The sequence below is a fragment of the Marmota monax genome, unplaced genomic scaffold, assembly GCF_021218885.2.
Source record: "Marmota monax isolate L192 unplaced genomic scaffold, Marmota_monax_Labrador192_F-V1.1 WCK01_AAM20220418_F8-fsc00004, whole genome shotgun sequence".
NCBI lineage: Eukaryota > Metazoa > Chordata > Mammalia > Rodentia > Sciuridae > Marmota > Marmota monax.
In genome coordinates, this window is record NW_026692881.1 from 32,922,219 (window position 1) to 32,937,879 (window position 15,661).

At 46.8% G+C, this 15,661-nt stretch overlaps 1 protein-coding gene across 4 annotated transcripts in view; it reads right to left on the reverse strand.

Moving 5' to 3' along the window:
- The window catches only part of Rgs10 (regulator of G protein signaling 10), a 36,799-nt gene extending 21,444 nt beyond the window's left edge, over positions 1 to 15,355 (reverse strand). For 2 of the 4 annotated variants that reach the window (XR_009227332.1, XM_046450317.2), the window contains exons 1-3: positions 15,208 to 15,355; positions 2,502 to 2,620; positions 1,337 to 1,423 (exon numbers count right to left, since the gene is read on the reverse strand). Coding sequence is in view for 2 of the 4 variants with exons in the window: in XM_046450317.2 (XP_046306273.1) it covers positions 1,337 to 1,423; positions 2,502 to 2,620; positions 15,208 to 15,256 (255 nt within the window). In the remaining 2 variants the exon portion in view is untranslated. Of the gene's footprint in view, positions 1 to 1,336; positions 1,424 to 2,501; positions 2,621 to 9,457; positions 9,522 to 15,207 lie in introns of all 4 variants that reach the window. The other 2 variants (XR_009227333.1, XM_046450319.2) reach the window with 2 other exon arrangements.
- Positions 15,356 to 15,661: the final 306 nt, after the last annotated feature.

Consider the following 15,661-nt stretch of genomic DNA (forward strand, 5'->3'; position numbering starts at 1 on the left):
CCCTGGGCCCTGTCCTGGGTGTGGGGGACAAAGGGGAACCAGGAGCACTCCTGCCCTGAAGAACTCCAGCCCCGAATCTTACCTGTCCCCTCATCTCTCACGTCCCCCTGCGGCCTTCACCACCTACGATGCTCTAGTCAGAGTCGTCAAGAGAAACAAGAGCCCTGCCCAGTGGGCAATTTGTCTTAGAATCTGTCCTCGTCGCTCCAGAGAAGGAGGTGGGGAGGGAAGGCCACAATGCTCCCTCTTGGGGAAAACGTATCTGAGCCTGGAAGAGCCTCAGAACAAACCAGCGTTGGGCATTTTCCAAGCAGTGGACCGTGGACAATGGCAACTGACCCCCTGAATTCAGGCTTTTGGAGATGGAGACTCCATCCCTGGCAGCCCACAAGCCACATCTGCCTGTGGAGATGTTTTGTTGGGCAGGCAAGGTTTTAAATTTTTTAAAAATGAGTTCAAATATGGTTTCACATAAGACCCCGAATGTCCAGCTTCTCTGGAAAACCAGCTGCAGGGGTGGACAAGAGGGAGAAGGAGCTTGGGACAAAAGGCCCCACGGGACCCTGGGACAAAGAGTAAGCAAGCCAACACCTGAGCACCCCATCAGTGAGCTCGTGGGGACAGAACAGAGGAAACCCTGCCAGCCACAAGCCCCACACAGGCAGCTCGGGCCCCACATCTGCAAGCCAGCAGCCTCACGGAGCTGGTAGCCCTGTAAACCAGGTCTCATACCCACCAATCTAAAGCCTCCTTCTTAACCTCACTCACCTCCTTTACACCCAGCCTTCAATGGCAGAAAATGCAGCCAACATGGGAAGTTAAAGGCTACCTCCAATAGAAAACACACATCTACTAGGAGAACCATCAGACACTCTCGTGTGGGGTGTCTACCAACTACAAAGCACTTATAAAGATATACTAAATAATTGACAATCCATCTGATGAACGCTGTGCTTTTATCACTACTCATCTGCTGATCATTTTACTATGTCCAAAAATGCCAACGTGGCAAACTCTGGGGAAGCATCCTCATGACTTATTCATGAAGAGAAAGATCACACACAATGGCAAATGCTAAAGGACATAAATCATTATTTTTACTCTAAATATTGGCCCATTTGGACAGCTCCATTGAAACGTGGATTGACCCTCTTTTTCAAATTATTAATATTTGATCAACATAAGATACCTAATCAGAAGCTTAAATTTTCCCCCAAGTCTAATATAAATCAGGCTTCTTTAGGCAATTTCAAAATCTATGAGGCAAGCAGCTGTAACTGGATAAGAAAAAGGAAAAACATGATCAAGAAAATGATCACAAGGTAGAAAGAAATACCTGCTTTTTATCTTGCAATTTCTTAAAATCTTCACATGCTAGCCAGAACAAAACATTTTCTTCACTGAATTCCTTTTTCAAAAATTCCTATGAATCAAAAGGAAAAAAATATCATACAGTATTCTACTTAAAAAGAAAAAAAAAGATGCATTTTCCTTCAAGAAATGATTTGGCAAAAATTCAACAGATGAGGCTGGTTCAATTATCCTTTGAGAACTCCACCCTGAAAATAAAGAGCATGTTTAATGTTAAAGCTAGAATTTCATATGCATTTGACCTTAATGGCTTTGACACTGTAGAGAAGAATAAAAATGAAGCAGGACTCTACTTGCATTTCTTAGCTGACAATAAATTACCAAAAAGTAAATTAAAGTGGGAAATGTATTAGTTCCTTCCAGCCACTGTTTAAACAAAGTACATTCCTACAAAACCAGGCCCATTTTTTTTTTTAAACAAAAGAAAAGAAAACATATTAAGCATGTCTAAAAAACACTACAATGACGGCTATTTTAAGTTGGAAGTGTGTTTTCTTTCGGCAGAGGTTGGGAAGTTGGTGCATGGACAGCATTTCGGCCGTGTGGAGGCTTCCCTCACATCTAGATGATGCTCAGTGGCTTGGTATCTGGGACCCAGAAGCCCTGGCACAACCTGCCACTCTCTCCCTGACAGGGACCCACAGCATCCTGGCCCCACACCTCAAAGACAGACGTTGCTGAGGTTCATTCTCAAAATTCCCATGTGGTCCTCCAACGGGCACTTAGAGGTCTGCTGGCTGAAAAAGTCGGTTCTAGGTGGCACCGACAATACCCACCCATCTGCCTCCTCTTGGAGGTTCTCTTCTCCAAAGACACTACTGTCTCTATCGACATTTCAGAGAGACCTAGGCCACACCTCCCAGGCAGCCCAGGGATGGAAATTCTCCATACAGACCACTGGGTTCTGTACCTTCTCTCCATCGCCTCCCACCCCACGAAAACCAGGGACAGACCACCTGCCCCTTGGTGTCACGCCCTGGCTATCTGTGAGAGCGCTGTCAACATGACCACGACAGATGAGAAGTTCTGACTCTCCAGTTGGGACAGTGTTCAGGATCAGCCTGTTTCCCCCCAAACCCCTCTAAACTCATGCATCACATCGATCCCAATTAACAATGAGAAAGGCGAACCCGGAATCTCTTCACGCCTTCGGGGTCTTCCAGCAGACTCTCCAGGGAGGTCGCCCACTTGGCCGTGGTCTTGAGGCTCTGGTGGCTGCTGCTGGAACTGCCATCACTGTCATGGATGTCTGCAAAGCAAAGTTCAGACCACGGTCAGGGGCCCAAGGACACTGCTGTTCATCTGCACACGGTGGTCACCCTCACCGCCCCAACCCACAGATGTTAAGCTGCATGCCAGGCTCTGTTAGGCACCTGACATAATGACTTGCTCCAGTGAGACAGGCGCTAGTACTTCCGGTATTGTGTACATAGGAAAACCGAGGCGCAGCAGATGAGAGGCTTGCCACTTTCTGACACATCCACCGGCCAGCTCACAGGCATTCCTAAAGTCTCACTCCAGCTGCCTCCCCTACCAGAACCCGGACTCCCCAGCACTCCTCCCCGACCTGCAGCAGGCAGCATCGTGACTGTGTGGAGTGGTGACTATTCGCAGGACTGACTCCCACTAATCTGAAAATTCCTGTCCATCATCATCTTATCTATTTGCCAGCTCCTACCTTGTTGCCTGGCATAGAAAACCATGGAGCAGAAAGGACCAGGACCAGTGTAAGGATGCAAAATCAAAGGGGTTGCCAAAGTACTCAGAAATCAAGGTAAAGAAACTGAGGATTAAACCCAGGGGCACTTTAAGACTAAGCCACATCCCCAGCCCTTTTAAGGTTTTATTTTGAGAAAGGGTCTCACTAAGTTGGCAAGTCTGTCCTCGAACTTGTGATCCTCCTGCCTTGGCCTCTCTAGTTGCTGGGGTTATCAGGTATGTGCTACCGAACCCAGCTTCATGCGATTTCCTTAAAATTAATCAAAAAAACATATGATGAACAGAATACCAAAGTTTAAACCAAGACAGGATCATTCTTCTGATTTTCCATTTAGACTCAACCTCCAGGACGGCTCAGCATCCCACTGTTACATACTGGTCTTTGTTTAAACTTTTGATATTTGGTTCATCATGAATATTTTTATGTAATTTTGATCTTTTAAAACACTATATTAACTATAGATTCCCTGAGGCCTGAGTTTTCAGTGAATAGCATGAATGGGTGACGACTCTGCATCCCAACATCTCTCACCGACCGACCTAAGACATTGAAATCTTGTCTTTTTTTAGGGTTGGGGCTGGAACTCAGGGCCCGGCAAATGCTAAGCAAGTGTTCTAACACTGAGTTACGATCCCAGCTTTTATATCCCCTTGACCAAAGGAAAGAGGACAAGGGATCTCCACTAAGGCACTGAGGCCACTCGAGTGCAGGAGGAAGCGACAGCACAGACATGTCTCCTTCTACAGAATCCAGACTCAAGGAAAAGCCACTGGGAAGTCACTCTGGTTGGTCTCAGGTTCAAAACCCAGCTTAGCAATCCAAACTATAAGACCTTGGGCAAAATTCTGATAGAGTATACCCCTGACCTCTAGGGTTACCCTAAGGATTCAAAAATGAAGCGCTAACAGCATGTTTCACAATGGCTAGTGGAGAGGATCTTGAATGCTCCCCAAAGAAATGATAAATGTTTGAGGTGGCAGATATACCAACGACCTGATCTCATCATTACACACTGTATTGAAATGCTACATGGCACCCTGTACAATTATGTGTCAATTGGGGAAGTGCATCAGGGACCTGGGAACATACTAGGGCCACAACAAGCTCTGAACAAGTGTTAGTTCCTTTCTCCCCTTCCCTGAGATAATGACCGGTAATACTTTTTCCCTAATGACTTTTTTTTTTTAAACTAGAAGCATGTTTTTATAAGCAAAGTTTAAATCTAGTAGAAAATAAACTTTTAATTAAGAAATCAATGAAGCAAAATTTTAAACAATAAGTACTCATCCAAAAAAAGGAACAAATAAAGAAAACCACTTTAAAGGATTAATGAAGTCTTATAAATATGAATTGCTACAAATAGCTACGAGACCATTCTACTAAAAATCTTCTCGAATCAGGGCGCGGTGGTACATGCCTGTTATCCCAAGGACTTGGGAGGCTGAAGCAAGAGGATCTCAAGTTCGAAACCAGCCTTGGCAATTTAGCAAGGCCCTAAGCAACTTAGTGAGACCCTGTCTCAAAATAAAAAGTAAAAAAGGCTAAGGATGTGGCTCAATGGTTAAGCGCTTCTGGGTTCAACCCCCAATACAAAAAAAAAAAAAATGTTGTAGAAAATTCATGTCAAAACACACTGGGCTTAATAGAAGCAGCTTCAAGGATACCTGATGTTCTGTTAGAGTGGAAAACATACACATTAACTGCTTAATCCACTAAGACTCCACCTCCTAGCCCCTTAAGCTAAATAAAATAAAACAGAACTACAAATCCAGCCAGGACTGTGTTTCAATATGCAGTGGTGATGGAGTACCTAAGAGAGGAATCCATTATTTGGGACAAATCCATTCCTCTAATGAGAAGAGAAGTCACTGGGCCACATCACCAAACAGACCTGATGGTTTTCTAAAGTGCCCCATCCAGTATGAGGATATGAAATGAGCTCCTTGCTCTCTTTGTCCCTGCTGGGATGGCAAGCTCCTGAACAGAGCGTCTTCCCAAAGTTCAAATTCAAAGATCATCATTAAGAGAAATTTCTGCATCAGTTCATTCTGCCAAGCATCCGACTAACTCACTCTTCTGCTCTTTGCCCAGAGAACACAGTCTGACGGTTCACTCCACTTCCCCAGCAGATCCTCTCTTAAGTAAATAAACCCAGACACACAGGATGCCGTTCCAGGAACAACCTCAGGCTGCCCCTGCCATTGCAGAACTACTACTGGGACTGGGAGTTTTCAACTTTGGTCTGAAAGGATTCCAAAACCTTGACATTATTTTCTATAAGAATCCAAACCACAGGGGTTTTCACTGCAACACTATCTTGAATATCAATATACACATGGATTCCCATTTGCCAACAGGGAGCCAAGAGAGCTAAGACAGCTAGCCCCAGTGCCACAGTGGCTGACACCACTTTCATTCAGAGGTGATCAAACCTAATAAGCTAATCATTTTTGCATATTAGGATTCTACATCAGCTTTCATTTGAACAAAAAATCTTATAAACTCAAAACCAACTAATTTGGTCTCACCCTTTATAGACTGGGAATCAAAAGTCCAGACGGGAAATGACCTGTCCCAGGGGACCTGGCTAAGGAACTGAAGGACAGAATCAGCACTGGGAGCTCCACCTAAGGGAAACTGTCCCTAGCAGGATCACCTCCATGGGGCTGCAGTGTCCCTTAGAACATAGACAACAGATGGGCCCTCTATTTGATTCTCTCTTGAACTCCTATTCCTGCATCAAGAATAAGGAAATAACATCCACAGTTGATACCATTACAGAAGAGCATGGAATTTTTAGGAATGGAGTAGAAAGCACACCAATGGGAAGCTTCTCTCAGTAGCCATGTTACTGGTTTCCTGGCTTTGGCATCCTGGGTAAAGAGAAAGTCCTTCTTGCCTTCTGCCCACTTTCTGCCCCAGAGCTGCCCAATAGGCGTCTCCTACTCCCTAACTATCTATCATGTTTTCACTTTGCCCAGAAATATTGGTGTGAATTTTTCCTAGACTTCCAGATTGGCTTTCAAGGTTTGGGGGGGGGGGGTTAATTTTTTTTTTTTTTTTAGTTGTTGATGGTCACGATACCATTATTTTATTTATTCATTTTTTTATTTGGTGCTGAGTATCAAACCCAGTGCCTCACACATGCTAAGCAAACGCTCTACCACTGAGCTACAACCCAGCCCTCCCCCGCCCCACTCTTAAGTTTTATTAATGCTTTTGGCTGTGTTCCCCTCCTCTTTAAATCCTTCTTGATTGGTATCAGTATAGACAGATCTTGATAGAGCAGCATTTGCAAAGCCCATCCACTTTTTGGCGTCTGTTAGTCTATTTTTCATAACTGTAGTGAAATATCTGTGGCAGGTTAATTTATAAAGAAAAACAGTCTACTTGGGCTCATGGTTCTGGAAGTACAAGGTTGAGAGTCATGGCCATTTTGCCAGCAGAATCCTGAGATATCAAGGCATCACAGGCGAGAGACAGGGAGCACAGGTGTGTGTTCTGCTAGTTTTTCCTCTCTCTTTTCTTAGAAAGCCAAAAGGATTCAATCCTGGGGGCTCCACCCTGATGAACTTATTTAATCATAACACCTCCCAACAGCCCCACCTCTAAACACCATAGTCCAGTACATTTCCACCTTCTTTTTTTTAAATTTTGTGGTACTGGGGATTGAACCCAGGAGTGCTTTACCACTGAGTCACAGCCCCAGCCCTTTTTATATTATTTTTTTATTTTGAGACAGGGTCTCACTAAGTTGCTTGGGGCCTCACTAAATTGCTGAGGCTGGCCGTGAATTTGCAATCCTCCTGTCTCAGCATCCCGAGTTGCTGGGATTACGGGTGTTTGCCACTGTGCCCAGCCAGCTCAGTTTCCACCTCCTTAATACATCCCAACGGGGATTAAATTTCAACAAATGAACTCTAAAGGACACATTCATACCATCCAAATCAAATGTCTCTCTTTTCCAAGTCACTATCCCCAGCCTCAATCCAGTCCATCTGACACTGCCCTAGAGATTGCCCCAAACCCAGGACATCTGTCACTCGGGGTCTACTCCTCAGACTTCCTCTATCTTCGGAAGTGCACCAAGTCAGGGATTCCTGAGCCTCCCGGGTTCACTTTAAAGGTTATTTTCAGTCCAGCAATGTACAGGAGAAATAAATAACCTTGCTCAACAGCAAGCAGGTTACTTCTGAGCTGAGCAATAAAACAATACCAAGATTTCACTGCTGCCCAATTTCTGGCCTTCAGATCCAGAAATTTCCAATACTCTTTTATCCTTTATCATTGGTAAAAACTTCCTTTCGTGGATTGTACAAGAAAGCAGGTTTGCAATGCATACATAGTAAAAACGTTAGCCATGTTCTCCTAACAGCTTTATGATCTCTCATGCTAATGATGAGCCATTTGTCATAGCATTTGTTTCAATTTCGTCATATTCCGTTTATTTTGTTTTGTTTTTAGTCCAGTTGTAAAACATTTGCAATGAACAAAAGTTTTGGAGTTCTATGGGTTTTTTATTTTACCTCCTTTAAAGCACTTCAGATCTTCTAATTTTTGCATGTAAAATACTAATTTTTCAGTAAATTTATCTTCAGATTAATCTATCATTAGTGGATAACATTTAAAGCTTGGAAGTTGTTTACAACATGTCAGGTTCTGTGCTGAGCTTTTTACCATGGGTCAAATCATTCAGTTCTCCCCAAAACATTCATGAGGTTAACAGCATTGACACTTTGTAAATGAAGAAACAGAGGCACAGGAATTTTCAAGTCTCACCCAGCTAGGAAATGGGAAACCATACTCCAAAGCCAGGCAGCCTGGCTCTAGGGTACCTGCTCTTTCCCATAAGGCTCCATAACTTTATTTGTAATTTTTTTTTGAGGTACTAGGAATTAAACTCAGAACTTGCACATACTAGATAAGTGCTCTACCACTGACCTACACCTCCAGCCCTTTTTAATTTTTTTTAAACTTTATTTTGAAACAGGGTCTTGCTAAATTGCCCAGGCTGCCCTGGAACTTAGGATCTTTCTATGCTCCTGCCTCAGTCTCCCTGGTAGCAAATTATAGATGTATACCAGTGTGCCTGGCTATTTTTGGTTTTGATTTCTGCTGATCTTCACACTAAGAAAAGCCAGAATGCAATAGTCTTCAAAAGGCTTAAAACAATTACACTGGGGAAAAAGACTGAGAAAGCTAGGTCCAATTCCATGGAGGGGAAAAAAAAAAGTCTTATAAGACTAGAGTGGAATCCTCTATCACATAAACACAATGTACATACGTTTGCCTTTTACATTTATGCTGTTCTCTGTGGTTTATGACTTCAGTAAAAGCCACTTTTTTTCAGAGACTGGTGTAGCACCTGCAGGTGCCTGGGGCAGGTTGCTTGCAGCCTATTTCATAATGCATTATTTATAGATGCTATGATGTCACATCTGAGATTTTCTCCAGATATTAATTCCCTAGAAATCCATACTCAAAAGGCATCTGCAGCACTCAGCAGAGCTGCATGCTTCCAGCTTGGATTTCTGCTATTAACCTGCATAATTTCCACAAATATTTTAGTGTGATCTCAATATTCAACTTCCTCAACAGCAGAGGCAACTTGCATTCTCAAAGGATCTGTCCTAAATATCCCCTAAATTCACAGCATATTAAATAAAACAAAGTAAACATTCAAGTCAAGCAGAAGGCAGAGATGTTAACCCTCAATTCCAAAGTGGTTTGGTACAACACACACCGTCCATGCTCCTTTCCAACACTCTCTACTGTGAAATGAAGTTTCAAGGCAAGTACACGCTCCACAAAACTAATTTTAAAACCTCACATCACCTATACCACATCAAACACAGTACATTAAAAAAAAATCATCCCAATTTAGAATCAGAGAGTCGTTTGTTATAGCTGGTGATCTCCTAAGCCTCCCTTGAAACTGGGTCATGGAAAGACTGTATCTAAATATGACTTAAGTGTTTATCACACCAGTATCTAGCTTCTGAGAACTACCTTAGAGATATACAATGCCCCGGGAGCTGGGGGGGGGGGGGGCGGGGATTGAAGTGAACTACAGTTAGCAGAAAATTATAATCAAAGTGAAAAAGTTTTAAAATAATCATAACAGCCAGCACCTGCGACAGGAACCCCAGAACAGGCTGCAGAGGGTTGGCTGGTACTTAGACAGGTGCTTTGGGCCTCAAAGTCAAGTGCTCACACTGCCCTTCAGAGATCACCTGTGCACCTGTGACTGCAAGCACACACACACACCCCCAACCTCTGCCCCGCCCAGGGCCAGGGACAAGGCCATGGTATTAAAAAAAAAAAAGGCTGAGAACATCTCCTGAAGGGGTGGGGGCCATTCCTTACGTTCCATGCTCTGGGGTCCACCGAGAAGTTCCACGCAGACCAGAATCCCTCTGCCTTCTCAGAGCTGTTTTGAGAGAGAAAGACAGGGCCGCAGGGCTCTGGAGCACCCAGGGTCCAAATAAAAAACCAGCCTCAACATCCTCTTTTGAGCGGACCAAACAACAGATGGCCACTGGTTTCCAGTATCCACCAGAGGGAAGGAAACAAGGACGCCGAACTGTTATTTGCAGCCACCCAAGAATCCCCACTTTTCCGGCAGAGGCCCGGAACAAGAAAATGATCATCTCCATATTCATTCTCTAATGACCCAGAGGCCCTGTCCTGGGGCTGAAAATGAAGACCTTGGCATTGATTTTCTTCTCTTCCCAGAAGCCCCCATGCTTCCTCTGGGGCCTGACATGAATGTATAAATGTACCCTCCCCCTCCCCACTCCTCTTCCTTCTCCTTGCTCTGGCCTCAAGTCAAGGTGAGTAACACTGGGGCTGGGGGTGTGGCCCAGTGATACAGTGCTGGCCTAGCACACATGAGGTCCTAGCTTCAACCACCAGCACCAAAAAGGAAAAAAAAAAAAAGGTAATTTAATTTTAAAAAACAAGGTAAGTGACTTTTTCCCTCTCTAGAACCAGAAAGAAAGACCACACCCTTTCTTAAGAGCAAGAGCTATGTCTTCCTCAGGGTTAGCCTGGTATCTGGCCCTCATGTATATAAATTATAAACGATCAATATTTCCTGAGGATTGAGCAAAGCTAGGTACGGAGCAGAAGATGGCAGCTAATAAAAACAGCGGACATTCCCTAAGCATTTCCTGTATGTAACCCTCCAAACTGCATATTACCTGGAGGTTGGCCCCATCATTGGCCCCATTTTACAGAAAAAGAAACTGAGGCACCAGGAGGTGAAATAACTTGATACAAAGAAGCAAGCAAGGAAGTGGAGGAGCTGGGTTTCCGCCCAGGTTGGCTGGCTGGAGAGCCAGGAGAGCCCAGGAAGTGCCAGAAAGGAAAGGCAGCATCCTTTCACTCATGGATCTTACTGTGAATTCAGAAGATGTGGCCAGGAGTTCCAAGATGGAAGGGGAGGGAGGGAGAAGATGATCATCCTCATATTCATTCTCTAAGTATATTTTAACATGGTGACTGAACGACTGAATGTGCCCAGACTTGAGTCGAGTGTCCTGGTCTGCCCTTCTGAAAGGGGTGGCTCTGGAAACTCCCGGCCCCGTAGTGACCTCTGCAGCTCTGCAGGAGTTCCTGCACCGTCAGGTACAGAGGACAGGGAAGTGACAGGTTCTAGAGCAGGGAGACCCAGGTTTGGGGACAGGACAGGGGACATCTTTGGGTGACAAAGGCACAGAAGTAGAACTGTCCAGTCCCCCCAGGGACAGAGTGGGGACTGGGGAAAGCAGGGCTGGGAGGGAAGGCTAGCCAGAATGAGGGTCCCCAGGCACCAGGCCTAGGGTCAACAAGGTTTCCTAAGCACTTAGCAGGCCCTCCAGAGATGGAAACTGGCCTGAGAGGGAAATTTGTCCCTGAAAGTCTGCAGGGGACTGTTCCACTCTAGCAGACACCTCCTGACAGCTCTTATCAAGGGGCTGCTGCTGCTGCCTGCCTGGGCCCCTGCTCCCACTGCCACCCCAGAGCTGCTGCAGTGGACAGCTATCTGGGGGAAGCACAAGACACTCATGAGAGTATATTTAGCACAGTTCAAACAGCAAGTCCCCAAAGCCCAGTGTCGGGGGGCCAAAGGGATTACTCAGCCTGGAGAGAGGAGGGTTTGTTCACCTAGGAAGCACTAGAGAATGGCCAAGCCAGGCACCTGCCTAGGTGTCCAAGTTTTCTACCAGTGAGAGAAGGACACATAAGATCAAACACAGATCAAAGTAGCCAATAAAGCACCATTAGCGCCTCAGGCTCATGGGTCTGCAGGCTGCTCTCAGTGGGGGGGGGGGGGTCAGAGCCGGTTCCACAGAGTCAGCTGGCTCCTGCACTGACCTCACCTGGACAAAATATCACCCTCATCCTGACCTTGCTGTACCAGCAGGCCAGATCTCCTTGAACCCCCAGGCCCAGCCAGTATGGTTCTCCAGGGAAAGTTCCCCAGCTGCCAAGATGCTTCACTGCTGAGTTGCTAAAACAAAGACATTAAATTGTTACAAATACTGTCATCTTTAAATAAAAACGTAAGCCCAGCAATAAATCTCAAACTGTTCCCAAGGGTTTAATGGGATAATGTATAACAGGCCTGGGTGGCCTGCCTGGCAGGGTGGGAATTACTCTGACACAAATCAGGGTAACCTCAGCTTTGCTTCTCAGGTGGGCACACCCCAGTAATCAAAAATACCAATTCTTGTGAGGGGCAGGACAAGAGGACAGAATCCTTTGAGGGGTCCTCACATTTCAGTGGCTTAAAAAGTCAACTGGGATGCTTGCTAAAAATGTAGTCTACTTTCCCTGCCTCACCCCAGTCCCCAAGATTGGACTGGTAAGTCTGCAAAGCTGACTTTTACCAAGATCCCTTCATTCCCACCCAGTTGGTAGAACATACTTTGAGAAACTTCTGAAAAGAGACTAAGGGAATCCCACTTTGGGTCTTAGAATTAGGGGCTAGGACCTCAAAACCCTCAGCTTAAAGACATCATGTCTAATAAGACTTTGCTGAGCCCGGCATATTGGCACATGCCTGTAATCCCAGCAACTAAGGAGGCTGAGGAAGGAGGATGGCAAGTTCAAAGCCAGCCTCAGAAACTTAGCAAGGTCCTAAGCAACTTAGCGAAACTCTGTCTCAAAATACAAAATACAAAGGGCTGAGGATGTGGCTCAGTGGTAAAGCACCCCTGGGTTCAATTCCCAGTACCAAAAAAAAAAAAAAAGACTTTGCTGAAAAGCAAGAAAGGTCTAACTAAAGATGCTTGGGAGGCAGGACTGTAGCCAGGTCCAAATCAGGAGTTCTGCAGGGGTGGATCCAACTTTTGTGGGGCCTGATCTTATACAATCAGAGAGCCTCTTTAAGAAAAATAATTCAAAATTACCCCCCAAAATCAGTTCAGGGTCCAGGTGGGCATGGTTGGGCATACCTGTAATCCCAGCATCTTGGGAGGCTGAGACAGGAGGATTGTGAGTTCAAAGCCAGCCTCAGCAAAAAGCAAGGTGCTAAGCAATTCAGTGAGACCCTGTCTCTAAATAAAATACAAAATTGGGCAGCAGATGTGGTTCAGTGGTCAAGTGCTCCTGAGTTCAATCCCGGGTATAAAAAAAAGTCAGTTCAGGGTCCAGCAGATCACTTGGCTGGCTTCCCAGTACCTCCTGCGGGTCCTCATTCCTGCTTTCTCACTAGGCTCCTTCTTTTCCTGATGTTGGGGGGTGGCCAAACTGGAGGGGCTCATGTCCTTCCCCATGAGGGGCGAAGACTTCAAACCTAAACTTCTAAGGACATCAGGCAGTTGGAGGCCAGGTATCCATGTCAACCCATGATGGTTAGCTGCTGACCTTTCTATCATCAACCACACTTTGATGGGCTTCAGTTGGGCTTCATTGTTCCTGCTCCAGGTTGCTAAATCTGCCTTCAGTCTTTTTGGAGTCAACCTGGCCACATGCAAAACACAATGAACTCACATATCTCCCATGATTCAACGGTTCTATCTGCGAGTCTTCAACCCAAATGCAACCCAAATCAATGAACAACCCACTCGGGGATATTCACAGCAGCTCATTTATAGCAGGAAAAGAGAAAAGACAGAAACTCATAACTATTACACATTTATCATGTTCTCAGCATTGTCCCAGGGGCTTCACATGTTTTAGAATATATAAGCCCACAATTTTATGAAATCCACTTTCCAGATGGGGAAAATGACCCAGAAGTATGCTGGTATATCAACTCTCCAAGGAGGAAAAAAAAAAAAAAAGCCTTGATTTTTAGCATTTGCTTATTTTCATAATGTAAATATCCCGCCGCAGCTAATTTCAAGTTACCTATGGTGTAGCAATCAGTTCCTATATTTTCTGAATATTTAGTAATTGGCTCTTGCAAGCCAGTTTCAGCTGGCTACAGCACATCCTTGAAATTGCAACACGGGAGGTCCAGCGACTTAGCTCAAAGTTGATGAATGATAGTCTGGGTTAGAAATAGAGTTTAACTTTGGAATTCAGGCTCTGATCACTACTCCATGGGCCTATGCTGGCAATAGGGAATGACTACCATCAACACCCACAAGGGAATCCTTAGGCTCACATGCAACACTGAAAGACTTTACATTACCACTAACACTAATGGAGCACTTAGAATGTGCTGGGCAACAATGTAAGATCTTTACAATAACCCTCTGAAGTCCAATTTTTTTTTTTTTTAAATACTGAGGATTTAACCCAGGGATGCTTTACCACTGAGCTACATCCCCAGTCCTTTTTAATTGTGAGACAGGGTCTTACTGGCCTAGGACTTGTAATCCTCCTGTCTCAGCCTCCCCAGTCACAGGGATTACAAGTGTGCACCACCACCCCGCCTATGAAGTCTGATTTTATTACAGTCACCCTAGATACTAAATACAGTGATCTGCATAATTTGATCGGGGGCACATGCTTAAGGAGAGGGGCAGCTCCCATTATTTCTATTTTGCAGTTTCTTATTCTGCACAAAGTGGTTGCACAGCTATGAATTGGTAGGGGTGGGGGTGGGATACCAACCCTGCCGTTCTGGTTCCAATGTCTTATCTTGTAACTACATACAATGTCAGGTAAAAAAGAGGAAACGGACCAACACGCACAGACTCCCAGAAGTATGCAGAAGTGAACCTGGAAATGAGCAACGCAGGAAAACCTGTGAACTCCTGAGCATGGGAGTCAGACAAGCCTGGGTTTGGAAGATTCTCCATCACCTAAGTGTGAAGTGAGGCACGTTACCTAACACTCCTGGCTTCAGTTCCCCCTCTCATGGGGCTGCTCTAAGGGTAAAAGGAGAAGCCACAGAAGGTAGTGGACATAGCCTCTGGCCCACAGTAAGCGCTCAGAGGGTCCTAGCTATTGATATGAATCAAAAGAATAAAAGGATTGAATGAGGGGTATGGTTTCATCTCCACCGTGTGTTCTTTATCTCATCAAGTTGCCACAAATTGTGGCTTAGACTAATCCAGAGTGATGGCCAAGGTGAATACTTTGTCATGTCAGGACTTCCTGGCGTGAACCACGCAGGTGTACCTGCTCCATCCTGTTATTCAAACACCTTCGTGGCCCCACTTTTTGGTTCCGCGCTGTTGCAGAACCGCCAGCCCCGGCCCGGCTGCCGAGTGGGCTGCGTGAGGTCCAGCCCTGCCGCCTCCGGGCGTGCGCGGGCACCCTTCCCACCAACGCCCACGGCGGAGGCGAGGGACTCCACAAAGGGAAGCCCGCCTGCGTTCTGCTTTCGGTATCTGGGTCCCACACTACCTTCGAAGTTTGGGGGCGTTTTGGATCTCCTTTTTCTCCCAGACCATCACTAAAAAGAAAACTGAAGTTGTTCCCCTTTCGGCCAAACTTCCTCCCCGGGGCGTCTCTCGAGGCTCAGCGCTCCCGCAGCAGCGGGGACCTCGGGGGCACGAATCGCAGCAGGGAGAAGTGGCAAGTCGGCCGGGGCTCCCGTCGGGGCGGCACCGCCGAGCCTCGCCCCAGCCCAGGACGCAGGGAAGGATGCCCAGCGGGCAGCGCCGTCCCGGCCCGCCGCTCGAGGTCCCTTCCCGCGCCGCGACCCCAGCCCGCCGGCCCCGGGAGCCACTTACCTGACGGCGGCCTCTTCCTGCTCAGCCGGCTCACAGCGCGGTTGAACATCGCCGCGGGGACCCGGGGGAGGAAGGAGGAGCAGCCCGGCCGCGCGGCCGCTGAGCCCCGGCGAGGCTAGAAGGAGGAGGGCGAGGAGGAGGAGCCCGCTCAGCGCCGCCCCGGCGAGCCCGGCCCCCGCCCGCCGCCCTCCTCTCTGCTAGGCGCCGCGTGGCGCGCTCCGTGCGCCTTTCCCGCCCGCGCCGGCCCCGACCCTGGGTCCCGCCCCCAGGTGCCAGGACCCGGCAGGACCACCCAGGTGACCACAGCCCCGCGCCTGGGACTGTGTGCGCACTCCCGAAGGGAGCTTGCGCCGCCCGGGACTCAGGAACCCTGCCAAGGCGGTTAGCGCATCCAGGGCCCCTGGCCGCGCCGCGGAGCTCGCCGGAGATGCCAGCCCTCCGTGTTCCCAGCTCC